The 25898-nt window shown below is 42.0% G+C and overlaps 1 protein-coding gene across 1 annotated transcript in view; it reads left to right on the forward strand.

Annotated features, from left to right (window-relative positions):
• Positions 1-4880: 4880 nt before the first annotated feature.
• FAM124A (family with sequence similarity 124 member A) overlaps positions 4881-25898 on the forward strand; it is a gene marked incomplete at both ends in the record, with an annotated part of 37243 nt that continues 16225 nt past the window's right edge. The window contains 2 exons of the mRNA XM_083855596.1: positions 4881-4939; positions 15215-15246. Of these exons, the coding sequence (XP_083711722.1) occupies positions 4881-4939; positions 15215-15246 (91 nt within the window). The remainder of the gene's footprint in view (positions 4940-15214; positions 15247-25898) is intronic.

Raw genomic sequence — 25898 nt, forward strand, 5'->3', positions numbered from 1 at the left:
CAGTGTCTTAAGTCCAGCAGTGAATGTTAACAAAGCCTTGACCTGCAGAGGGCTAATTTCCACGGGGACCATTAAAGAAGAAAAACTTTTCTATAAATGCCAGATTCTGTAAACTGAGAAGTTCATCACTGCAATACCTAGAGTAGAGTGGAAAGTGCCAGGAATGGAATCCAGAACCCCTTATTAGAGGGTAATATTCTGCCTCCAGAGTCAGGTAGCAGAGGGTGGAGACAGCACAATTCGAAAGATTTTAGTTGGGAATGAAAAATCCCATCCTTTAGCATCTTTGTTATTTGTCTGTGGTAGTGAATGCTGTGCTAAGCTAGGTTCTTGGACTGTCCCTCAAAAGCTAAGAGGACTCTCTAATTTATATCATAATGCCAGAAGGAACTGCAGTGGCATCTGTCCTCTTTTGTTTTGGAATTGCACAGAAAAAGGGAGAGATCACAAATGCTGCATGTAAAGAAAATAGCTGAGTGCTTTTTTTCCCAACAGAACATCGTTATCACCAGAATTTTAGTTCCATGAAAAGGGACACGTTTTTCTCCTCTCTCTCCTTACTCTGCTACACTATTTATCTTGCATTCCATCCTCTCGGCTGGTGCAGGAAAGATGATACTTCAGCAGACAGAAGTCAGGGACCAGAAAAGATATTGAAATTTGAATCCAAGTGTGGATCCATCAGGGAAATGGATGCTTTTTCTTCCCCTTCTTTTAGTCCCTGTATGATTCAATGTGGTTCATCTTTCAGCTTTCCAATGTGCCTTTCCTCAGCTGGAGGCTGCAGCTATTGCCCCTGCACTGTGCTCTCAGTTACTGAGACCATTGTGTGATGGAGGAGGATCTGCTGCCTGAATTTTGTTCTGTGAGGAGAGAGGTTATAGCAGATTGAGGTTGCAGTTAGGTAGTGCTTAACTTTGCTGACACAAGTTTAAATGGCTAATCTTGGGCAATTTGCACATACAGCCCCAGATGCATTGGAAGTTTCTTTTGGAAGGTAGACACCTGCTAATTACCCACTGTGTAGGACTTACCATGATAACAGTTTTGAATACAGTCATAAGAATTGGCTTTACATCCTCTTTTAAGTACCTTTAGTCCTATTTTAGATCTGGATCTAGGCAAGTAGGAGCAAGAGAACTTCCTGCAGAACTAATGTTCATTTCACATCCTCAGTGTTTGGTTTTGACAACAGAATGATTTACTTTTTTGGTATCTTTGAAGATCCAAAGTCTCCTGTTAATTTTGTGTCTGGGTTCTTAACCACCACTATTAAATTAAAGGCTTGAAATTTGAAAAAAAAATTAGAAATATTTTCACTAATATCTTTGTCATTAAATTGATATCACAGTATCATAAGTATAATAAAGTAATTAAAACTTAATTTCTCTTTTTTCAAGAAATAGTAGAGACAACATAATGTGAAGTACAGGTAACAGAGAAAACCTAAGTAAGGGAAAGGAGTTAACACCTCATTCATTAAAATCTTTTAAATGCTTGGAATTTAATGCAGAGAAGTTTCATTTTCACCATAATTATGTGAAAGACCAGAATAAAACAGAGTTAAATGGGGCAAATATATAAATAAGAGAACCTACAGTTTGCGGTAGCTTTACTTACTATCTTAATTATATATTTCCTTTGAATGTTTCTTTTTTCCCTCCCTGGGACAGATGGAATAAATTAATCTTAAATGCAGCATAAAATCTATTCCAGATCCCCTCATATGCCAGTGTTTAAACAAAACTAACTAGAATAATAAAAGTCAGAAATGGAAAAGATCTATTAGCTGACCACCTAAAATTTTATATACAGAAATGTATCAATTTAACTAAACCTATTTCTAAATATTTAAGGAGGTTTGGTTACATCTTAAATCAGTTCAACGGTGGCTAGAGTCAGTTTATTTCACATTGAAACCACTCTTAAGAGCAAATAAAAGTGACCTGCTTTAAAGCACAGTTGCACTAGCTAAATAAATGCATGTGTGTAGGCTAAGAATCAAAGAGAGAAGCAGGTCTGTCCAATCCTGGTAACAGAGACTACCAGTACCACTTTTGTGGGGCTCAGGGTCATCAGTGGCCATTGCACTGATGGAGAATAAAATGTTTACTCAAAGCATAGCCCTGAGCTGGGAATCAAGAATTGTTGTCAGTTTTGCCCCTGTCTAGCCTTTGGGGAATCTCCTAATGACATGGTATATCTGAAAATATTAACTACCTGAATGTGGTGATTCAAATTTTAGCAAGCTGGGAACCAAACAAGAACAGCATTTTGGTCCCAGTCCTAAAAGAAATTGTACTAATTTCATTTTGTGAGTAAATTGTTTTGGATGGCAGTTTACCAGTCACAAAGCATAGAGAGTTTGTCTCCATATGTTCTGAATTACTATGTAGGTGCCTGCACAGGACTGCTCTGTATGAGCCCCATTTATAGAAGTTTGTCCAAACTAGCTTTTAACAACTTGCTGGGGGGAGGATGGAAGAGGTATTATTTAGGGGGCTTATTCCATACCTAAATCCTTATATTTATGGGAATGTTAATTTGAAATCCTCCACATAAAATGAGAAATCATTTATCTACTTTCAAAATGACATGCATCAGACAGTCAAAACAAATTAAACACCAACTTTCCTATACTGATTTTTTTTTCCTAATAGATGAATAGATTGATGAATAGTAGAAGCTGAAAGTTTCCTCTAAAAATCTCTGAGGACACTCAGTGGGTTGACTTTCTGTGATGCTGGGAGGCCACAGGACAGCACTTGAGTTCAGTGTCTCTCCAAGGTGGAGCAATGGGAATTCACCAGTTTCATAATAAGCCCGTTGGGGTTTGGTACTGATTTGTCATTCCTACAGCATGGCAGGACCACCTTGACAGCTCTTCCCAAGGTGTTCTCCTTTCCTTTTATTTCACAAGAGTCCTACCCATACCCAGATTATTTTAGAGAACTGGGACCATGTTGGAGACAACAGTAGCTTGAACTACACCCAGCCTGTTAAACCATGCCAGGTGTCACTATTCATTTGTGCTGCCATATACAACCTGTGAGACCACTGGCAGGCTTGAAATGGGGGACAGCAAGGCCATGCAATGCACAGATGGATAGATATAAAAGTATTGGTGGCAAACTAAACCAGTTTAGCATTTCTTAGACTGACAGAAAGTTGGTTTGTGTAGCATATTTTTACATTCTGTTCGGTTTTATGTCTTTAATGTCAAGATTTTCACTATTTTTCTTCTTTCTTGTAAGACATAAATAAGAAAAGGTATAAGAAAATCATCATTATTAATTTTTAAAAAATTATTAAATTCTTTTTTATTAAAAAACCTTTTTTTACTTCTGATCATTTCCTGCAGCTGATAGAAATTCGGTGGTTGTTAGAGATTTTTGAAGAGAAAATTCCAACTCATCAAAGTATTTTCCACAAAATATTAAAGGAAGAGGCCTCCACCTATGGGGTAGATTTAATTATCCCACAATAGCTACATTGTGGGGAACACAGAGAGCACACCATCCCATTTTTGTTCTTGAACCTGATTCAGAAGAGACAAAGAGCTGGTCTCCCAGGTTAGAGAGCTGAGCTAACAAATCACTTCTGCCCCTCCTTTGCAAAATCTGCCACAGACTGAACAGAATCAGTGGATTAAGGGAAGAGCTGGGAGTGTTTGTTTGTTTGTTTGTTCTGTTGTTGTTGTTTGGGGATTTTTTGGATGGGTGAGATCTTGGTTCGCACCTACATGGGTGGATATTTGTACTTCTGTAAGTGATGGAGAAAGAAATAGGTGTTCAATTCCAAATACAAAATAAGTAGACATGTGTGACATGATACAGGAATGCACCCACAACTTTTCCCTTTACTCTTGCCTTATAGACAATACCACTCAGCTTTCCTACATCAGCATTTCCTCACTGGCAGCATTCAAAATGCTTCTAATCCTCCTTTTGCATCATTATAGCAATTCTCATCAGCTTGGAAACTACCCCTTGCCCGTTTCTGTGTGCAATTTCAAAGTTATTGTATCCGATGGATGTAACGAACAAGTGCCAGGCAGCTCTGAGGGAGGCTGGAGAAAGCTCTGCACAGTGCAAGACTTCAAATACAAGGCTGTAACAGCGGGTGTTCCAGGACCGGATGGACAGTGAGGACATCCACACATCCAACAGTCTCTCCTAACTTCCACCGGACATGGGGGGCCGCACCTTTAGCCCTGGAAAGGCTGAAGTGGCGGGGTGAAGGTGCTGAGGCGGTGTCTGAGGCGGCAGCCCGCAGAGTCCCGCAGGGCGGGCGGGCTGCGCTGTGCCGGGCGGGCTGTGCCGTGCCGGGCGGGCTGTGCCGTGCCGGGCGGGCTGTGCTGTGCCGGGCGGGCCGTGCCGTGCCGGGCGGGCTGTGCTGTGCCGGGCGGGCCGTGCCGTGCCGGGCGGGCTGTGCTGTGCCGGGCTGTGCTGTGCCGGGCGGGCCGTGCTGTGCCGGGCGGGCCGTGCTGTGCCGGGCGGGCTGTGCCGTGCCGGGCGGGCTGTGCTGTGCCGGGCGGGCCGTGCCGTGCCGGGCGGGCCGTGCCGTGCTGTGCCGGGCGGGCTGTGCCGTGCCGGGCGGGCTGTGCCGGGCCGTGCTGTGCCGGGCTGTGCCGTGCCGGGCGGGCTGTGCCGTGCCGGGCGGGCTGTGCTGTGCCGGGCGGGCCGTGCCGTGCCGGGCGGGCTGTGCTGTGCCGGGCGCGCTGCAGGCGGCGGGCGGTGCCTCCCCCGGCGCGGGGCGGGGGCCGGGCCGGCCCAGCGCCCGCTGCTCTCGCTGTTCTCGCTGTTGTCGCTGTCGCCGCTCTCGCCGTGGCACAGGCGGGCGGCAGGGCGGGAGCGGAGCCCCCCAGCCCCGCCGCCGCCATGGAGAAGCAGCCGGGCGGCGAGGAGGAGTGCGTGGACTCGGGAGCGGAGACGGGCGGGTGAGTGCGGGCGGCTCTCTCTCCCGGGCCAGGGCTGCACTTGTTGTCCCGGCAGCGGCGGGGCCGGGGCTGGGCTGGGGCGGCTTCGTGTCCCGGGCAGAGCTTCCCTCCCGCTCAGCGCCGAGTCTCCTCGCCTTTCCCGTCCCGTCCCGGGACTCGGTCCGGCGTGAGGCGGGGAGGGGATCCCTGCTCCCACTGCCCGGGGAGTTGGCGCTCGCCGTGGGTTGGGTGAAGCGGTCCCCACCGTCTTCCTGCTGGGCTCGGGGAGGGACGTGCGGAGAGGTGGTGGCTGTGGCTTTGAGTTCGAGCTCCGCGGGCTGTGGATGCGCTGGTGCCGCAACAAGCCTGTATCCCAAGGACTGTGCGGCTGGGGATGGTCTGCAAGCGTGCCCAGGACCTGTCCGCTCCTCCTGGCAGGGACACCCAGACAGCAGCAGGCAGAGAGAGCTGACTCCTTAAAAAGACCACGGAGAGCCAGCTACAAAAGCAAGTTAGGTTTGTAGGCACCCTACAAGGGGGTTGCTGCTGTCATGGTACTCCCCGTGCTCGCCTGTGAACCAACTGCTGTAAACTCTGCTGGTAGTGTCATCTCAGTCAAGGAGACACTTCCCCCCTGACTCCATGGCCCTGCTGCCAGAGGTGTGCTCTGTGTGTCAGCTGGATGACTTCTCCTAAGGTAATGGAGCTGCAAGGACGATCCATGGGATCTCCCACTCAGCTCACACCTTCAGCCCATCTCTGTGGGAGGGAAAGGGAAGTGCTTTCAAGCCTGCCCTACATGCTGCTGCCATGGTATCTTGTCAGGAATGGCACTGAGCCTCTGCTCCTCCTCTGGCTCCAAAAAGGCAAAAGGAGGCTGCATACTCCTGCTAAGGCTCTTCTTTCCTGAATCTTCCTTCTCCTCACTCCTTGCTCCTCCAGCTGTTTCTCTCCAAGCTCCTTGCCTAGTGCATCTCCTTTGGCCTCTAGTCTGACTCTGGCAAAACTGTAAAGCTGATTCTTTGCACAGTGGTGTCAGGTGAACAGCACCAAAACTGAAGTAGCAATATTACAAATAAAAATCTAAAAATAGCATATGGTAATCTTTTTCATACATCCAGCTAGGAATTTAAATAATTTTTAAATCTCTTCTGTAATCTGAGAAATTAAGGACTTTTCCCATTACCTTGTATTGTGGGCACATCTAACAGTAAAAGCTTTAAAATATTTTATGTGACAGAAGTTCAAAGGAAAAAATCCAGGCCTCTTTTCCAGATACAGGTTAGATCCCATTAGGGATGTGGGTAAAAGGGAGACAAAGTAATCAGTGAACTCATGCCTGGTTCAAAGCTCAAAAACCCCTTGATTGGTCAAGTCACACTTAATTTGCTGTGTTTATCTGGGATGGAAAAACCTGGGTTTCCTTGGGACAGGCACTTGGAAGGATTTGACTCAGCTGGTGACATTAGCCTTTAGACCTCAGGGACCAGCGTGACAGCTGCTTGTGTCTGTGTTGATGAGGTGCTAAAGCTGATGATTTTATGAAGCATCTCTGTCCCATGTGTGACACTGGAAAGTATAGGTTGGTGGAAGAGTCTGTCTGAGGAATTTGAACAATGACATATGGCACTTAATAACTGCAGTGCTTTGAACTGGCGTTTATTTTGAAAAGCAATGGGTCCATGCATTTCAATTATTATTTTTAGTTTTGTTTAGCAGCTATTTAATTCTGATAAACATGTTGCGTATGTCTCTTTCACAATGTTTATGTTTCAGCTTTCTCACCAAACCAACTGTTCACAGCACTTGCTTTTCCCTATTACTAGAAGCTCTGCTATTTGCTTTGTCTCAGGCCCATCACAGCTATTGCTAAATTGAACTGTATTCCTTTTTCTCCAATTACTCAATGGGAAAAAAAAAATTAATTAACTATTCTGAGCTTCAGCAATCGTCCTCTGAAAGAATAAGGAGGAACAACTGTCAGAGTGATTCAGTAACAGTTTTGCATGGAGTGGTCCCTTTCTGTCCCTCGGGGAACAATAGTGGATAGTGACTGTAGTACATCCAGGCACTGCACGCCCTTGTCATCTCAATGATTGTACGTAATGATGTGTGAGCTCTTACATGGAGCCCGGGCTGCTGAAGCTGCTTAGAGCAGCTAACAAATTGAACACATCAACTACTCCACAGGGCATATGTTGCTTAAGGTTTTGTTGTGGCTGCCAGCTACAAAAGCAGGCAAAACTCTCTGCTAAAGGCAAGATCAATTACAATTCAAACCCTTCATTTTCCTAATCCTTTGGAAAATATGTTCCTCTTACTACATTTGCCTTGGTAAATAGGGTTGGCAAAGAGTCTGCTGAACAAAAATAGCATATTTGGAGTTCCTGAATCCAATAAGAATGGATTGAGCTGGTGCTGTCAAGTACCTAAATAAAGGGTGTAGAACATATAAGCCAATTAGATTATATTGGCTGTTTATTAATGAGATTTGAAATAGTTTGACCATCCTCAATCTGAGAGACTTTGTCTATAGAAGTTGTATCTTCTCAGGAAACATATTTGGGGAAATTGTAGTATAAACCCCTTATTTTATCTGCTACTGAAAACTTTTAATCCAGAAGGGGGGACACTGAGCTTTCTCTGGTAATAGTTTTGGTAGTGGATTTGCGCACATTTACAGAACTGTAGTTAAATGGCAAAGAAAAAAAAGTGAGAAAAACAATAGTTACTTAAAATGAATAGTTCCACTATTCATTTTAATACTTTCTTCATTTTGCAAGCCATGCAAATGCTGTTATTTCACTGTCTTTCAACAGCAGAGCAAAGATGACAAACTAAGACAATTCTGAAAGTTGTTAGGCATGCCTGATTTTGAGGCAACAAGACAGATTGGCTACCACTGGTATCAAGGACGAAGCATCAGCTTAATTCACTGTGTTCAGGACTGATATCTCAAGTGAGTGTGGAAAAACAGGTAGTTTCTCTGTTCTAAGCATCAATGTTCTAAACACTTCAACATCCATGACAGTTCCCAGGAGAAGTTTACTTGTTCACTTAGACAGCTGTAAGAGCCCATTCTTAAAAGGTCCACACTTTAATCATTAACTTACTGATTGTCTCAAAGTTTCCCTAAACATTTTTTTCTTTGAAGTAATTTAAAGTTTTGAGAAGTTCTAGCATTTAAATTATTTGAATTTGCAACTTATCCACTTATATTTAAAATAAATCATTAATATTTTTAGAGAAAGTGGGGAAACATTGCTGAAGTACCTGGTGGGGAGGTTTTTTTGTATAATAAGCTTAAAATGTAAATATTGATGATGCGAGCTGAACTAAACAATAGTTAGTTGCTGAGTATTGGATGAATTTTAGAAAGGAAGGGCATAGTATTTTTTGGTAGTAGGCAACTACTAAGAGCTCAACAAGATATAGAGAAATCCATTGCAAAACAGAGAAACAAGATGTTTGATGTTTATGAAACTACCATGCAGCAGCTATTTGTAACATATTTTAGCAAAATCCATTGCTGTTTGTTTACAGTTAATTTTTGTGGTGTTTATTGCCTCCTTGACATTTTCTCCTGTCTCTCATTCCTCAAATTAGTTTTGCAGAGTTTATATTCAGTTTTGGAGTGTGCTGTACTTGTTTGTTGGTTTTCCTTATGGGTCTCCCTAGCTGCATGTGTGATCCTAACTAAATCACAAATTATTTGAGCCTCTGTTAACTTATCTCTTAAGCAGATCAAAAAATCCTTTATTTAATTGTTGCAGTTCAGTAAAAAGTGTGAGGTCCTAAAGCAGGACATACACTTGTTAATAGAAGATAAGGCAATCTATATATTTATATATATATAAAATTATACCCACTTAGAGGTAAAACATCAAGAACACTGTAATCCATTTGTGTCCTCAGTCAGAATGGGTCACTTAAATTATCAAATGAATAGTTGAATGGTTTATTGGAGTGAGAGGTTGCTCTCATGTCTCATGCTTCTGGCTTTAAGGAATTCAACATTGACAACTATGTATGGCAGTCCTTCAAGCTGACATGTCAGTCTCTTGTCACATATTTCATCCATCTATGAGAAACTCTCAGAAACACAAACCCACTGATGTTGAAAGCTATTTTAAGGCCTATTTTTACCTTGGGGCTTCTTTTGTTTTGGCTTTGGGTTCTGGGAGTTGTTTTGCTGTGGTTTTTTTTGCTGTCACTTTCACTTCATGTATAGACCCATCAGTACAGATATGTCATGATACTCAGGTTGTCTCTGATTTGACATTTGAATAATGTAAAGTTGAGCTCTTTGTCATAAACTGGGGTTGAGGCACCATTTCCAACCAGATTTACTCAGTGAAGTGAAGCTGTTTGGTTGAACATCGGGGCAGGCAGACCTGAAAGTCTGAAAGCACTGGAGCAAGGCAGGGAAAACAAGATCGAAACAGACTTTAAATCACATTCTGGAGGCCGTGAGCTCTGTGCTGATATCCGTAAATTTTAGGTCCCAGCAAGCACTGAGGTTCACCTTAGGTAAATGTAGCTGTGTGAAGGCTTGATCTTTGGTATAAATCAGGCTTCTTCTGTTGTTAATTAAGAGAACCAGGACCTTAGGAGGATAAATCAGCCTCTGGCCTGGGATGGGTGGATAAATGCCACCTGATGTGTCCCTCTGGGAGTGCCCTGTGAGGGAGTGGTGAGCAGGGTGTGCAGCCAGCTGTGCTTACTGAAGCACAGGGTGGTCCTTCCTCATCAGGTGCTTTCTGGAAGATGACAAGCAACTTTTCAAACCTTATACAGCAATGGTGTCTCTCACGTGGGATCTCAAACATTGCTGTTGGTAATAAGCTCTGGAGTGTAGTGGTTAGAGCTGCCTAATGGGAATCCTTCATCTGTCCTTGTCACTTTCCTAGAAATCCAGAGCAAGGAGTTTAGAGACAAGTTGCTGTGAGTAATTCCATCTCAATCATCTTGACTGTACAAGCAGAAGTACCATGAGGGTAACAGATTTGTGCTGGACTGGTACTAGTGAAGCAGATTTTGATTTGCAGGAGTTTGGTGAGAAGAAACCCAGGACAGAGCTATAAAGCCAAATCTTCTAATTTGTGCCTGGGGCTTTATCTGCTATCAAATACTCCCATGTGCCTGTGGAGCATTTTCTGAGGGAGGGAAATAAAAGAACCTGTTAAATACAGTACTTAATATGAAATAGTGAAATGTGCCACAACTCTAGGTAGAGAAGATGTGGGAAATGTGAATCCAGCAGGTTCCATTCCATCAGTCTTAGGCAAGCAGGGGATGCAGAGAGCAGAAGAAATTGTAAACTTTCTGCTATCTCATTTTGGGGAGTGGGATTAAGAGCCCTTGCAATGGAGACCACAGGCATATGGGGGTATAGTATTATGGTAGAATTACTTGAGAGTGTTTGTTTTACATAGCAGGTCTTTGGAGGTGTTGCATAGCTGAGAGACCTTGGTTCCAGCCATGACAGTTCATTAAACAGCACATAGGGGTGACCCTGAGCACAGGACAGAGTTGTCCATATTGTTGAATCCTTAAAACGGTTTGATGGCATCAGTTTGAATGGAGCCATCTAGTCTATCCCATGTCTTTTCTGGGTATGTTTTACCATGGGCCAGGATCTTGTTTTACCACATTACCATGGTTCAGGGATCATTCCCAGCAGACCACTTGCCAGGATGTTTTGGAAGGTGAGAGGTTTTACTGGTACAGGTGCAGACTGTTCCACGGCCCTTGGCCTCAGTCCCAGTCAGTTCCCTTGGGAGTGTTTGTTTATGGCTGCAGCTGTCAGTGCTGTGTTAACGTGCTGCTGTTCCACAGCTGATCAGTGTGCCCAAGGAACCCAAGCAGTGTATCATGCTGGAGTAGCTGCATTGCTTGTGTATGAGCCAGAGCTGTAAAACAGCCATGTTCTTACCCAAAGAAACAAGCTTACAGTGTTTTTATGGACCACATTCAGCAACTGCAAGTTGCACTAGCAGCTTCTTGCTAGTATTCAGTGGAATGCTTCCCTCTCTTGGATATTTTGAAGCTCTGTATGGCTAATCAGCAGTGAGAGGTGCACACAGATCTCAGAGGATTGTTCAATATCTTTTGTGCTCCTGATGCTCTAACCATGTCTAATAATGCACAAGTCTGATCCTTCAAAGATGGTAATGGGAACTGAGGTCCCACCTTTATTCCTAAAAAATAGGAGCTTTTGACATCTTCACAGCTCCTCTTTGCTGGTGGGTTGACCATTGAGCACACATTCTTTGCAGACTGATGTGTCTTTTGACTGAGCTATAAGCCTTTCTTTTCAGTACCTTACACCGTTTCAATACCCTGTTTGATAATTTTTCTTCTCTTTCTGTTCCTATAAAGCAAACAGTCCTCTATTTGTTCACTTTCTGTAGTGGATTTTTTCCCCTTTTATCTATAATCTAACATCTAGCAGAGGAAATAGCCTGCTGCAAGACCATGTAATAGGCCTGGAACCTCTGAGCCCCAATGTGGTCCCAGGTGTCACCATTAAAGCACATGAGTGCTTTACTTTTGAGTTATCCTATTGGGAAAATCCTCTCCCAAGGGAAATTATAGAAGCCAAAACTCAGGATGCTTAAAACAGGAATGGAAAGAAAGAAAGGAACACAGTTACTTGATGTCCACAGAGCTTGTATGCCCCAGGAGATGTTTATTTCAGTACTTGATTTTTCTAATGCATGATTTTGTCAAATGGAATGTTGTGTGTGCCAGTCTAAAAAGCTTAAAAGACTTTTACTAACTTCAGAATTTAGTGTCCTAAATAGCTGACTGTTTAGAAAAAAATATTAATTTATAAGTCACTTACCAATGCATGCCATGAATCTGAATGGTTACTTCTAATATGTTGAGAACAATAATGATTTTGCTAGCACTGGGTTTTTTGTTCTCAAGGACTAGATTCAAGACAAAGAAAGGAGCTGGAGGGAGAACAAAAGGTGATTCAGGTTGTCCCTGAGAGCACACAGAGAGACTCATATTCATCCCATTTGGTTTTAGACACGTGGTCTAGGGTTCTACATTAGAAATGAGGTTTTTGTATGCTTCTTTTCTAGACAACAGCTGGGGAGAGATACTTCAGACCTCTCTTTTTATTGACAATAGAAAGCTTAGAGAGGGTACACCCCTCATTTTGGTATCTGAGGTTGACATAAGCCTTTGAGTCTAATTACCCGTTTTTAAATTTGTGGATGTCAGTTATGCAACAAACATGAATTAAATATTAGCTCGAACCATATTAGAACTACAAAAAAATCTCCTGCAACACAATTCTAAAGCCTATTAAAATGTGTCGGTGCAATTAGTCTCCAAGCACACTGTTGTCTCCTCCTTTCTCACCCCCATTTTTTTATTTTTCCTCTTGTTTCATTTTTAAAGTCCTGCATGTACTCCCTCAGTTCAGGACTCATTAATTCTACATGTCCTATAATGTGCCTGCAGCACTTTGGGATAATAAAATAACAGTGTGAAGTAATAGAATGCTGTTCCAACTTGCAGTAAGCAAAAGGCAAAATGTTGTCTCGCTTCCATCCGAAATACAAGCAGTGCAGATTCATTTTGAATTAGCTGCCAACTGCTGAACACAGATACATTGAAGGACAGCCCCAGGCTGTTTTCAAACAGAAGTGCAGACTAAATGAATCCTTGCTTGGGATGCTTGGAGGCAGCTGGATATATATTGCTTGCCCCTAGGCTTATGAAGAGTGACACATTACACAGTTTTCACACCCTTTCAAATATACATGGTGCCAAGTGACACTGATGTGACTTGCTGCTGAAAATACTGTGTGGTTTTATGGCCTGCATAGCACCTTAGCCAGCCCCTGGCATCACTTTCCCTTGGTCCAGAGCCAGACCAGTGGTGTGTACCTTGCCCAGCAGCAGGAACAAGAAGTTCATGCTCATGTTGATGTCCAGGTGTTAGAAAGATAAATTAAAATTTATCAGTCAGTAGAATTGCCTTGGTGAATTTCAGGGCTTCATGTTATTCAGTGATCTCAGATCTAGGGGAGGTTAGCAAAGCTTGGGGAGAGGGATGTGCTGCTGATAGTGGGCACAAAGAACACAGAAGGACATTTGGCAGAACTCACAAGATAAGGAAGAAATTAACAAAGCCAACTAATTTCAGCAACTGTGCTGAAGTCAGCTCTAACTGGGTACAAAGCAGTTTTGTCAGGGGAAACCATGACCATCAGCTCCCAGCCCACTGACTCAAGAAACTGACTCAAGGAGGTGACTCAGGCTGATCATGGCATGGGGAGAGAATCATGTAGCCAGTCAAAGGTAGAATACTGCTCAGCAGCAGAACACTGTGACTGCTAGCCAATGAACCCTGATTCCTTTCCTTGCTAAAAGATATGAGTGCTGTGGAGCTTTGATGATCGAGGAGCCAGCCTGCTGTGGGTCACACCAGCTCCCTGCTTTGCACAAACTAGACAAAAGAAATGGGAATACCTCATCTTGGTGTGTAAATTGTTGTTGCACAGAGGGCAGTGAGGCCACATTCAGAACAACAATGTCATTATTGCCTCTGCCCTTCCCAGCTACATAAGGGTCCTGGGGGTGACTGGTTGAGGGGTAGCACTCAATTCATGGGGGAGGTGCTGTGGAGCAGCCCTGTATGGGGTGCCTGAGAGTGCCTGCTAATGACCTAAACCCGTGGTCTCTACCAGTAGAACAAAGATGTTTCTTTGCTCCTTGGCCTTATCAAAGTGGCTGGGGGTACAGGATTAGCAAAGAGGAGTGAGTGAGGGAGAGCTGCCAGCCCCCACCAGCAACTCTTTCCCCAGCATTGCCCAGATCTTTTCCAAAAACTATGGTAACTTCATGGCACTTGATGGTATTGGTGAATCCTTTTTCATGAAAAATGTGAAAAATTCAGGTTGTGTCATCTTTCATTAGTCCAGCAAGATTGGCAAGAGCTGGGAGTAGTTCCTCATTATCTTCTCACCTAACCAGTAGTTTTGGCATCTGATCTGCAGAGTACTGCATGCAAAGCTGTGAAATATGGGGATGACTGCAATGGCTTTTTTCTTCTGCAGATATATGTCCATATTAAAATCAAAAGCAGATACTATAGATATGTGAGATTGATGTCCTTTATTCCCTTGGTTGCCTGAGAGCCTAGAGTATGAGGGTATCCTGAGAATATGTTTAGCTGGTATCTACTTCCACACACATCTCTTGGGAGTCAAGGCTCATGTGGTTTCTTCAATTTAAAGCAATGTTGCAAACTTGCTCCAACTATTATGTAAAACAAACATTTACGTTTGAATCCAAGAGCTGTGTTAGGGCTCCCAAGCACTTTGCCTGCTCAGGGCACTGCAAAGTGCTCTGGTGCATGGGGTCTGTTTTGGGAACCCCAGTAAGTGTGAGGGTAGAGGCTGTGTAGCTGTGAACTCCAGACCCAAAGACTCAAAGATCATAGGTAAGACCTCCGCAGTGGAAATTATTTTTTTTTCTTTAAATATTAAGTGATGGCAAGTTTGTTTCATCTTATTATTTCTGAATCTTCAGGACATAAATGGGCTATGTTTTAATCAGCTTAGAATGGGTTTTTCAGGAGATTGGTTTATATGCAGCCCAAAAAATTATTGCAGTGTTGCTCAAAATACTTACCTGCTCTGATTTTCTCATAGATAATCCAGTATGCAGTGAACTAGAACCAATGGCTGTATAGTTTTATTGAGATGTCTTCAAGAGGAAAATAGTCTACTAAAGCAAAAAGCTTTGTCATCTAAATGTTTCAATTTTGACGTTCTTTTTTTTTTCTTCTCTGAAAGTTGTGACTGTGAAATTATAAAAATTCTGCTCATCAAATAGAGTTCTCTTAAAAAGAACTCCAAAAAACATAATCTGCAAAGCAGCTTTTAGAGGACATAAAATGAGGAAGGAGGGCAGTTGAGTCAAAGTCTAGACTTCTAACCTGTGTCTGAAGCAGACTATTTCTTCCTTTTAGAGAGCCTTCTGAGCTTTTATTTTCTTACCTAGATTTAGGTAGCATGAATAACCCCTAGATAAAACCACAGTTACTTTACTCATTCTACTTACATATTTTAAAAATTCACACGAGATGCCAGTGTTTCGGAAGCATCATTCAAAACCTGTTCCAGTTACTCTTTTAGCACAAAACCAGTGCTAAATGGGCATTAAAAATTTCAATAAGCACTGTGTTAGTCAGTTACCCACTAAGTGGGTAAATTTTTCATTATGTCTTTTAGATTTAATACATTCCAATTAAATTTTTTTGTCTTGCAGGTCTGAGTACAGCCGTATGTCCTCTACCAGCAGTGAGTATAACTTTGAGATTCTTTATTTAAATGGATTATTATATTTTCTTTTGTTCTGCTTGCTTATATTTATTAACCTAGTGTTATTGACAGAGTTCACTTTGACACACTAAAGCCCCCATTCCTTCTCTTCTTGGATCTGTGTCTAGAAACAGTGTAGAAAATTAAACTGAATATTTATGACCAAAATACAAACCATGTGTAAAGTCCTAAACATTGGCACCCACAAGGATGCAAAGCAAAATGAGAACAAAATCTATAGACACTGTGTGGGCCAGTGTGAATGGGCCCTCAGGCTAAAGGAGTTTGCAGTGATGAATGTCATTAGAGCTGGGAATGCAGGAATAATTGATTGTTTATTGTAAACTGGTGCCAACAAAGCACTTAAGAGCAACTCTAGTGAAGTCAGTTTTTATTTTGGAGATGGTAGATGCTCTAGTAAGTGCCTCAGTCTTTCTAGATATTCACAATGCCGTTTGGTTTTCAGGTTATCCAACTGGTAGAAGACTAATTCCTGTGTCTGTATTAATTTTTTCTTTATTTTTTACCAATGCAAAATGCTGATTTTTTTTAAGCAACAAGGAACACTTTTTCACTCCATCTACTTCATTAGTTGTAGAACACACTGCATCTGAAGCACTTTGAAATGCAGTAATGCTTATTCATGCATGACTGCTGGTATCTCTCCTTGTCCAAGTGCAAAATGATGTCTGTCTTCCTGATTCACACATAGATATGAGCTTTATTTATGCCAAGCAAGCACATCAAAAATTCCTAGATGACAAGTTGTATTTTATAATCTGGATCTTTAAGCACCATGAAAATTGGAGGGGAAGAAAGCTGTCAGTTTTTTTCTCACTCACACATTCTGGCTGAAGTGTGGAGAGGGTTATTTTCCATCTCCCGCGGTCTTCACTGAAGGGCTTTAATTGATTTCAACAAGAGCTGGATGAGACAGCATTCGTAATGTCTGACTCCTGAGCTGATGTGACTAGCAAGGAACTCGCTGTCTTTCCTCCATCTGCTCGGTGTGTATGTCTGAGAAAGAGAATTTAGTGCAGCTTTTTCCTAAAATTCTGTTGTTAAAATAGATTTCTGGATTCCCACTGTCAGGCATAATTTTTGAAATGATTGGGAGGCAAAATCCAGGCAATGAGCCTTCCTGTGATAGTGAAAGCATATTGGATTTGCCTGGTTACACCAGATGTGTGGCACACAACCCTCTCTGCTGACAATTTCAGATGGTGGCTTGGGGAATATGCTGCCAACTTCCTCCACTTTTTGGGTGGTTACTCATAGTTACTTGCTTAACAGAGGCATATTAGTTCAAAAGACAAAGTCCAAGTATAGTATTTCTCATTTAAAAATTTGGTTTGAATCCCTTAAAAACTTGGCGTGACTGCTGCACATTTTACAAATAAAGGTACCAAATTATATTTGTAAGCCTTGGTTTAAATGAGGTGTTTCTAAGGAGAATGAATCTTTTGTTACGTGGCAGCTACAGTGTGCCATGTTATGGTCTCCTCAGTGTCTTTCTGGCCACTGCTGTCCAGTGTAATGTGGCCATTGCAGTTGTGTTTCAACACCAGTAATTTGTCAGTACAAGGAGGTATTATCATTCCAGCAAAGACACACAAGTTCAGGAGACGGAAAAGTCTCCTTCTTTCTCTCTTCTCCTTCCAAGGCAAATTATAGTGATGCAGCTTCACAAGTACCAGCATTTAACTTTGCCTTTTGAGGGGTTTGTGTGGTTGGTTTGGTCAGACACTGCAACAGTAACAGAAGCAGTTACATAAAAGAATTTTGGTAAAATAGAAATATTTTCATGTCAGAGGCTGTAATGCATTAAAAAAAAAAAAAGATTATTTGAGAAGAGAGATTTTAAAAAAATGGTGATTTGGACCTTTTAAATTCTTTGGGGAAAAGATTCAATAAGTGCTATCATTCACAGTACAGAAAGCAGTCTAGTCAATGATGCTGTTAGGATGTAGTGTAGCACAAAGTAAATGTTGTAAATTAAGAAGGAATCTCCATTACCTGCAGCTGCTTCACCTGAAGCTCCTGTTCTAATGGAGTTTATCTAAACCAGAAGGATTACAGGCTAATTTGGTTTTATGAGGGTCCTATTTGGTGGTACCAGTAAGGCTCCAATTTCAGTGTTTAACAAACTAATAATCTTTTCACTTTCTGGATTAACTCCACTGGACAACAGTTTTCCATAGACATGCCAAGAAAAGGTTAAGAAAGACTTAGCAGGTGGATCAACTGCAGCTTCTATCACAGCAGCTGAGCAAACTGCAGGACTTGGTACCAATGCACAGTTGTACAGGAATTCCAGGCCCCCCAAGTCAGAAGTAAAACCTCATTGGCTGCTAAATGGCAGTGGCAGGATCGTTCTGTGTTTATTTCTAGTACTTTTTTTACCCTGAGCACATGGCAGCAGCTATTGTGGTCGGTGCACTGCTTCAGCAGTTCAAAGCCCTGCCTGGTGGATTGGTTGGACCTTGGGTTTTAGGCAGCCTCTCACTTCTTTTCTTCTTTGCCCTTGTGTCCCAGCTTCAGACAACCAAAAATGCTTTTTACTGGCAGCATTCATCAAACACTTGTGGTTTTGCAGAGTAGGTAATTTGGGGAAGAGTGCCAAAGTGTGCAGAGCGTGTGTATTTTGGCAGGAAAAGGCAGCAGGTGCCTGCTGTGCAGGCTCTGGCTGTTGTCAGGGTGACTCTGTGCCACTTTGCCTTGTCTTATTGAGTTGAGTAAAAAGGTCACACAAACCTGTCTGCAGGATGATGCATCTGGAGGTATAACAGCTTTCTAAAGTTTGCAGTGTGATTTCAGTGAGGAGAAATATCTTTAGTATTTTGGTTTATTTTTTTACCTGAATGCTGATGTGTATAGTTACTTTTTCCTTTATTCTTTAGGAGGAAGAGTGATTTGTCTTGCTGGGATGTTTTGCCTATTTGCGTGCCCTTCAGTAATCCAGGAAATGTATTAACCTTCTTTTTCCTCATATTTTCAATTATGGTTTTCAATTACCATTAGGGATCCCTAATTCTATATGAGAGAGAATTATGCTAGGCACTTTACACCCACAGAAGGGACCTTTACCTGAAGTACATAATGCCAAAATATAAAGACCATAAATGGCATATGGATACAGACAGTCAGAATCACAAAGAAATAATTAATTAGTGTTGGTTGGCACAATAAACAACAGTCTCTGTACATCATAATTTTAATTATCTTCAGATTGCTTTGAGCTATGTTTCAAGGATGATTTTCAGCTAGGGAGGAGTTTTGATGGGGAGTGCTTATTGCCTCTTCTGCTTAATCTTTGCATTGATGATAATGGCTCTTCAGAAAGACCCAAGCCAGAAATGGACGTTTTGAAACATGATTTTTGTCATTTGTAACATTCACAAAGGATGAGAGGAAATGGCCTCAAATTGCACTGGGGAAGTTTACAGTAGATACTAGGAAAAATTGCTTCACTGAAAATGTGGTAAGGCATTGGAACAGGCTGCCCAGGGAAGTGGTGGGATAACCATCCCTGGAACTGTGTGGATGTGCCACTTGAGGATGTGGTTTAGTGGTGAACAGGGTAGTGCTGGGTTAATGATTGGATTCAATAATCTTAGAGGTATTTTCCAACCTTAATGATTCCATGATTTGAATTATTCCACACCTAGTCAGCTGTGGAGCCAACATAACTAAGTTGTCGTAAAAATAGTTGTGGAAGTGAATGATTTTTTTTTTTTTTCTTAACCATTTTTAGCCTGGTAGTCAGGTAGCTGCCTAGATACACATTTGTACTGGTCCAGCTAAGTTGGTAAATGAAATATAAAAATGGTCCTATGGGATAAGGTGCATTTTTCTGGAAGATTTTAGAGTATTTGAAATTGTAGAACCCTGTAGCTCGCAGTAGTTCAGGCTGTGCTTCTCAGTGAGGTAAAGGGCTTGTCACTCACCTGCTTTGCAGTTGGAAAGCTGGTAATTCACCTTCCCCTGCTCCCCTGCTTTTCCTTTAGCAGCTAGGAAACAATTGTGTCCTTCATATTCATATCAGGGTGTTCATATTCTTTTGTAGTAAACCTGAGAGCTGGGGTATTAAAATTTTTATTTCCATGTTGCACATACCCATGTCCCTGGCCCATGGAATTTCACCCACTTTCTGGTTCTAGAAATTGAGCACAAGAAAGTTTGTTTTGGTACATACAAAATATGTGGATTACTGCACATGTTTCTTTTTAATAAATGCTCAGTTTGATATTCTGTGCCTATGCTGGTATAAATTCAGATCTTTCTTAGGGGATTTGGTCAAGGTTTGGTCAACATTTTGTCAGTGTCATCTGCATCAGCTCCCTGGGCTTGTGACCCTGTGGGAAGCCCACACTGGTGCAGGCTCCTGCCAGATCCTGCAGAGCCTTGCAGAGAGGAGCCCATGCTGGAGCAGGTTTGCTGCCAGGGCTTGTGAGCCCATGGGGGGCCCACACTGGAGCCTGTTCCTGAAAGCCTGCACCCCATAGAAGGAACCCATGCTGGAGCAGCTTTTGAAGAGCTGCAGGCTGTGGGAAGGATTCATGTTGGAGAAGTTCATGAAGGACTCTCGCCCGTGGGAGGGACTCCAACCTGGAGCAGGGGAAGGGCTCCTCTCCCTGAGAAGGGAGCAGCAGCAGAAATGCTGATGAACTGACTATAACCCCCATTTCCCATCCCTATGTGCCACTGCAGGGAAGGAGGTGGAGAGTTGGGAGTCAATTCCAGGAAGAGGGGAAGGGTGGGGGAAGGTGTTTTTAAGATTTGTTTTACTTCTCATTACTCTACTTTGATTCTGATTTGTAATAAATTCAACTAATTTCCCAAAATCAAGTGTTTGCTCATGACATTAATTGGTGACTGATCTCTCCCTGACCTTAACTCATGAACCGTTCATTAAATTTTCTCTCCCCTGCCCAGCTGAGGAGGGGAGCGATAGTGTGGTTTTGGTGGGCACGTGGTGTCCAGCCAAGGTCAACCCATCACAAGATGCCTTCTAACAAAAGCACAGGGAGAAATGGCTTCCTGTTATATGTGTGTCATTTCAAAATCTGTCTCTAACAGTGAACTGTTAAAGATGATGAAAACTAACCAGCAGCAGGAAGGGGAGTGGGTCTGATTTTGGCTTTGAGAAATCTGTCACAAAACTTGAATTTCATAATATAGTTGCCTGCTTTAAGTTAGGTTAGTTCTGACTAATTCTGACCCAGGCACTGCTGGACTGGGTGTTTTCTAAGTCTATCTCTCCAAACAACGTATTTTAATGAGTGTAAGGATATAATTGTAATTTTTTACTGCTATACAAAGATACACTGTGGTATATTGTTTCTTATTTCCATAGAGAACAGAGGTGCTTTTGCAATGGCTGGCAATAAGCTATATTAAATACAATTATAAAAACAATTTACAGCAGGCTTGCCAGCATCATACTGCATTTCCAGAAGGTGTTATTATAAAATGAAGACTAATTAAGGTATGAAAAAAAATACAAGAAGAAATTGGACCCAAATCATGTAGAGTCTTAGCCTGCAGCATCTGTCAGTGTGGCAAATTCAGGTGTTTCATATAGTAATGAAATCTGAAGTGTCAGCTCCTGTGGAAATAAAGTTGTGGAAAATATAATACATCTTCTGTATTTCTTGCCTGGCTCATGTTATGATGCCAGGGGTAAAATGCAATGCTGCTTCCCGCTATAGCAGGGTGAAGAAGGAAGATGTCACTGGTGCATGCAACCTAGCAGTCTTTGACTGTGCAAAACATTAATGTAGCTACTTGTCATCAAATTCCACTGTGATAAAGGACCAAGTGCTTGCATACAGAATAGAAAAGTACAGTACTGATCCACAGAGAGTTGAGCTTGGAAGGCACCTCTAGAGACCCATGTGTAAGGATATGCATAAAAGAATGTGTGAAACCTGAAATCAAACCTAGATTTGATTTTTGCATTCCAAGTGGCATTGACCATGAACATACCATTGCCCTTGTTAAGACGGAAGTTCCTGTTCAAATTTATCTGGCTTGGAGTAACCTGTGTATCTCTGGTTTTTGTAAAATTCAGAGTTTCACTCTTCAGGATCATTTAGCGTGCACCAAGCTGTGTGTCCCATGGCTTAATTACTTTCTACTGGCTTGGTGCTAGCTTGGGATTTCTGTATCAGGGATGTGCAAGTGTACCCTAAACAGTTACTGGATCAGAGTTATCAAAGCATTGTTTGCAGTTGTTTTGTATACTCTTTTCTGACCACATCCAGCCAGGTTTTGTTGGTTTTTTTTTTTTTTCTTGTCATACAGATACAGCAGATGAAAACTGGACTAGTTATTAAAAAATAATAATGTGTATGGATAACAATGTAAATGTTTTTCTAGCTCCTTTTTTTTAAGCCCACATAGTCATAATCAAAACCATGTAACCAAATACAGCCTCATTTTTAATAATCCAAGCATATTTCAGAAGCATAGGAAATCTTTGGTAGACACTGAGCTATCGAGTGCCATACATTTGTAGTAAAATCTTGCAGGAAATATGTCAGAGAAAGTTAAATTGGATTATTTGGTGATGTGGGTTAAATTTCCCCCTGTGGAAGTGTTACTGCTGCTGTCCCAGAAAACCACAAGGAGCTAGGCAGCCATTTAGTGGGCGTTTTAACCCTGAGAAATAGGTTGCAGGAAAGATCTTGGCACTCTAAGTTCAGCTGGTACAGTGGTGAGAATGATCTGGAAATTGTTGCTATGTCTGTCTGAATTGTTAAAGCCCAAAGAGGGAAGCTAAAAAAATAAATCTGTCCCATGGCAACTCCTGACTCTGAGGCACTAGTTGGGGTAGAACAGGAAAAGCCATCTGAGTCACTGAGTCAAATAACAGAACACTCGTGAAGGCTGAAGCTATTAAGGCAGTTTCTAATAATGTTGCCAATGCCAACAGTTCGTTTCCTCATGGCCACAGTACATTATCGTGGGGTACTTTCTTCCATATGAACTTTTAAAAATAAATAAATACCATTTGTTTATGTATGCTTAGTGGAAACTGGGGCATTTGGTAATAGTGTATGCCGTATTCTAGAGCAGTAGATATCCTCTGCTGCCTTTTTTTTTTTTTTTTTTTTGGTACAACACTTGTTGATTCATAGTTTAAGGGGAAAAAATTGTATCTATAGTTTATAAAATGTTAATTAAATGTTTACCAGGTGACTCCTGGCTGCCATCATAGGGGACCAGGATGGAGCATGGACAAAGCCTGCTTTCTATTCTTGCTTCCCTTTGCCATCAGCTGGTAGGGGGTAGATCTTTTGAGCCACACACTACTGTCAGCTGGAAGGATTATGAGATTCAAACTAATTTTCCACTCCTGCCAAGTCCAAATGGGTCCTTTGCTGTAATGCTGGTATTGTTCATTGTCTACAGAGACACAAACATGGCAATGCTCAGCCATGCCTCAGGGTTTGATCCCATATTGTCTTTGGTTGTGTCTTCAGTGCAGATGTTTTGGTGTGACTCCTACCTCTTCTCTGGCTGGCTTTCCTTGCCACATCTTTGTGATACCAGGAAGACTTGTGCAAAAGCACAGACTGATTAAAAAAGGTCTGTCTGAAAATCAGCATTTTTAGCCAAACTAGTTTTCTGACTGCCACCAGAACACACAATCCTTATTATTCCTGAAGTCTGAGAGTTTCTTTTCAGTATATTCAGCAAGCTCTTTCAACTTGCATCTAGACCTGACACATGGGAAGCACTGGAAACACTTAGCTGAGAATAGTAGGGGGAAGAGTGCCAGCAGTAAAGTCTTAAATTGTCTTAAGCCCATCATAAAATCACACTTTCAGTTAACTAAAGTACATTGTGTGTGGTATGGAGCTCATTGTTGGACTACATTCGTTAGCTGCTCAAGTGTGCAATGTTTTTGGTTTTTTTTTTTTAAGGCAGTGTTCTTTCTGCCTTTCATAAAAAACATTTTTGAGAATCTCAGCTTGTCACGGGAGTGGAGTTTTGAGAAAACACAGTGCCTATAATCAGAGGACTTTGGAAATTACGGTGTTGGATGCAGTTTTTTACAGCTTTGGATTTACTAGTGGTTGCTGATGGGAGATTTATTATGTAGTAATTTATTTACGTAGTAATTGAATTACACACACAACTTGTAATTGAATTACACATTGCTGCTCTCTACAGAATCTAGTATTTATACTAAATATCACTGTCTGGGTTCTTGCCAAGAGCTATGATCCTTATCTGTGGTTGAGGAGAGTATTGAAGACTTCAGTGCTCTCCAGAGGATAAGTAGATGATAAGGCCGTTGGGTTTTTAAATTGAAATTTTGATTATTTCTAATGATGTAACATAATGTTCAGTGTATTTTGAGGAAGGAGAGCACCAGGCAGCCAAAATAAAGAGCTCACAGAGAAGCCCAGAGCACTGGCAGAAAAATCACTATCTTACAGGGTGTTTGTAAGGAATTGCCAAGCAGCTTACTTGCTTGTAACCATGGTGTGAAAGCACCCACTGTAGGTTCCTAAGTTTGTTTGCATGAAGACCCGATACACCGTCTTCTCAGAGCTGGGAGTCCTTTTTTTCATTGGGTGCTTAATATATAATAGGCACAGTCTCTGCTTTGACATGCCCCTAGGCTCCATAAAGCCTGGGTGGAATACACACACCCAGCAAAAACTGTCAGAGACATGGAATTACACATCCAGAAACACAATATGGCATCCTCATCCTTTCTTTTTGCCTGTTTCTGAAGGAAAGCATGATGTAACTTGTGCCATCTTTCTTCACAGAGACTCTAACTTCCCACAGGTTTCATTGGAACTGAATGAAATATACTGGGACAAGAGGGAGGAAAAATACTAATATGAGTTCAAGTTACCCCTTTCCCTAACCTACAGCTGGACAGTCAGCCCACAGAGAACACATACATCCTTTTATACCAAGCATGAACTGTTTCTTAGCTACCAGGTAGTTAGGGAATAAGTGAGAAATCTGCAGTAATGTGAATGAAGAGATGAGGGTCACCTGGCTCTGAAGAGGGCTGAGATGGCACCACAGACCATCTGACTGCAAATGGAAGAGGGAGTGTCAGGTTTTGTTGCATTGTTAGTTTAAGAAATGTAGGTATGCAAGCGCCCAGGCCAACCAAAGGGAAGGCAGCAGGAGTACACGGAGAGGTGAAGGATGTGAGATGCCTCCTTTCAACAGCAGCTTAAATTGATCATGAAAAGTTACCCTTAGGTAGGTCAGGAGAAGATAAGTCCTCTTAGGTGACTGAGGGATCAAAATTCACTGGAGCTCAGTGGGGAGTTTCAGCAAGAGTTTTACCATCTAACAGCAAAGGTACCACATATTTAGATCTGCCATTGCCTTTGCTTGATCATGCAGGGCCTCTGTGGGCTTTAAGTGTTGGTTGTTGACAAGCTTCATTCCCTCGGATTGGCTGCAGAGCTGTACACTAAGGGTAATAATGACTCCTCGTAAGACCGTTCATATTAATGTACCAGAGAAGGCTTTTTATCTCCATCAGAGAGATAATGGGCCTAATTTTGTGCTTTTTTTTTTCTTTAGCTCAGGGTTTTTTTATTACTGTTCTACAGCTACTGGAGGAGCAGACTGAGCATTTTGCTGTGCTTGTCTGTGTGCTGGTCTTCTGTGCCTTGTCTATGCTTCCTTAGCACGCATGGAGGAGTGAGCATTGTAGAACATTGAACTGCAGTTCCTCAGGAAAATGATGCTCTGAGGGGAGCGTGGAAGAGGTTTCTCCTCTTGGTGCTCTGCTGTGCAGAATATCCCCTTTCTTCTTGCTTCTGAACATCCTTCCTGAGTTTGAGGTGGTGTGCAAAGCAGGGCATGCTGAGAAGCACATTATCCAGCAGCCCTGCATTTGTCAGATGCTATTAAACAGCAGGGAAAGAGAATGGAGGAGCTGGTGAATCTGTCACATCTTTCTTGTTCAAAAGATTATTGATGCTGCATAGTTCATCAAAGCATGACCGACCTGGTGGTGAGTTCTGCTGCCAGAGGTGTCCAGTTACTGCTTCTGTTGCAGCTGCCCACAAAGTGATGATCCTTGTTTATGAAAATAACCTCTGACTTTGTGTCTGCCCATGAGCCTTTCCATTAGTACATGTGAAAGGATCATTATTGCCTTGGACTCACATAAAATGTGAAGGTCCTCTTCAATGAGAAATGCTACTGTTGTGTTTTGCAATGTGATTGAAGTAGCAAAGTACTGATACTTTCTGTGCAATAGTAATCCTGGGAAATTTAATTGGAAATATTATCATGCCTTTTCTTCTGACATTATTTATACAGTGTTTGAGATTATTTTACATTCCCACAGTTGAAATATTTTGGTTGATTAACCAAAAAATATGCTGTGAAAAAATATGCTGTTTCGTAATGTTTGGTTTTGAAATATTTCCTTACTTCCTAATAGCAGTAATTTCTTGATAATTAAGTACTGCTTGATGGGAGCTGCAGTTCAGAAGCTTGGCACATTCACTCTGAACCTCTCCTGTTGCCCAATTTACATCTCTGGTACTGCATCATGCAATTTGGTCAAACAAAATTTGAAGTCTTACTGCCTGATGTAGCAATAGAGGAATCTGGTCTGTATGGCATAAGAC

Source organism: Zosterops lateralis (assembly GCF_965231275.1).
Source record: "Zosterops lateralis genome assembly, chromosome: 2".
Classification (NCBI taxonomy): Eukaryota; Metazoa; Chordata; class Aves; order Passeriformes; family Zosteropidae; genus Zosterops; species Zosterops lateralis.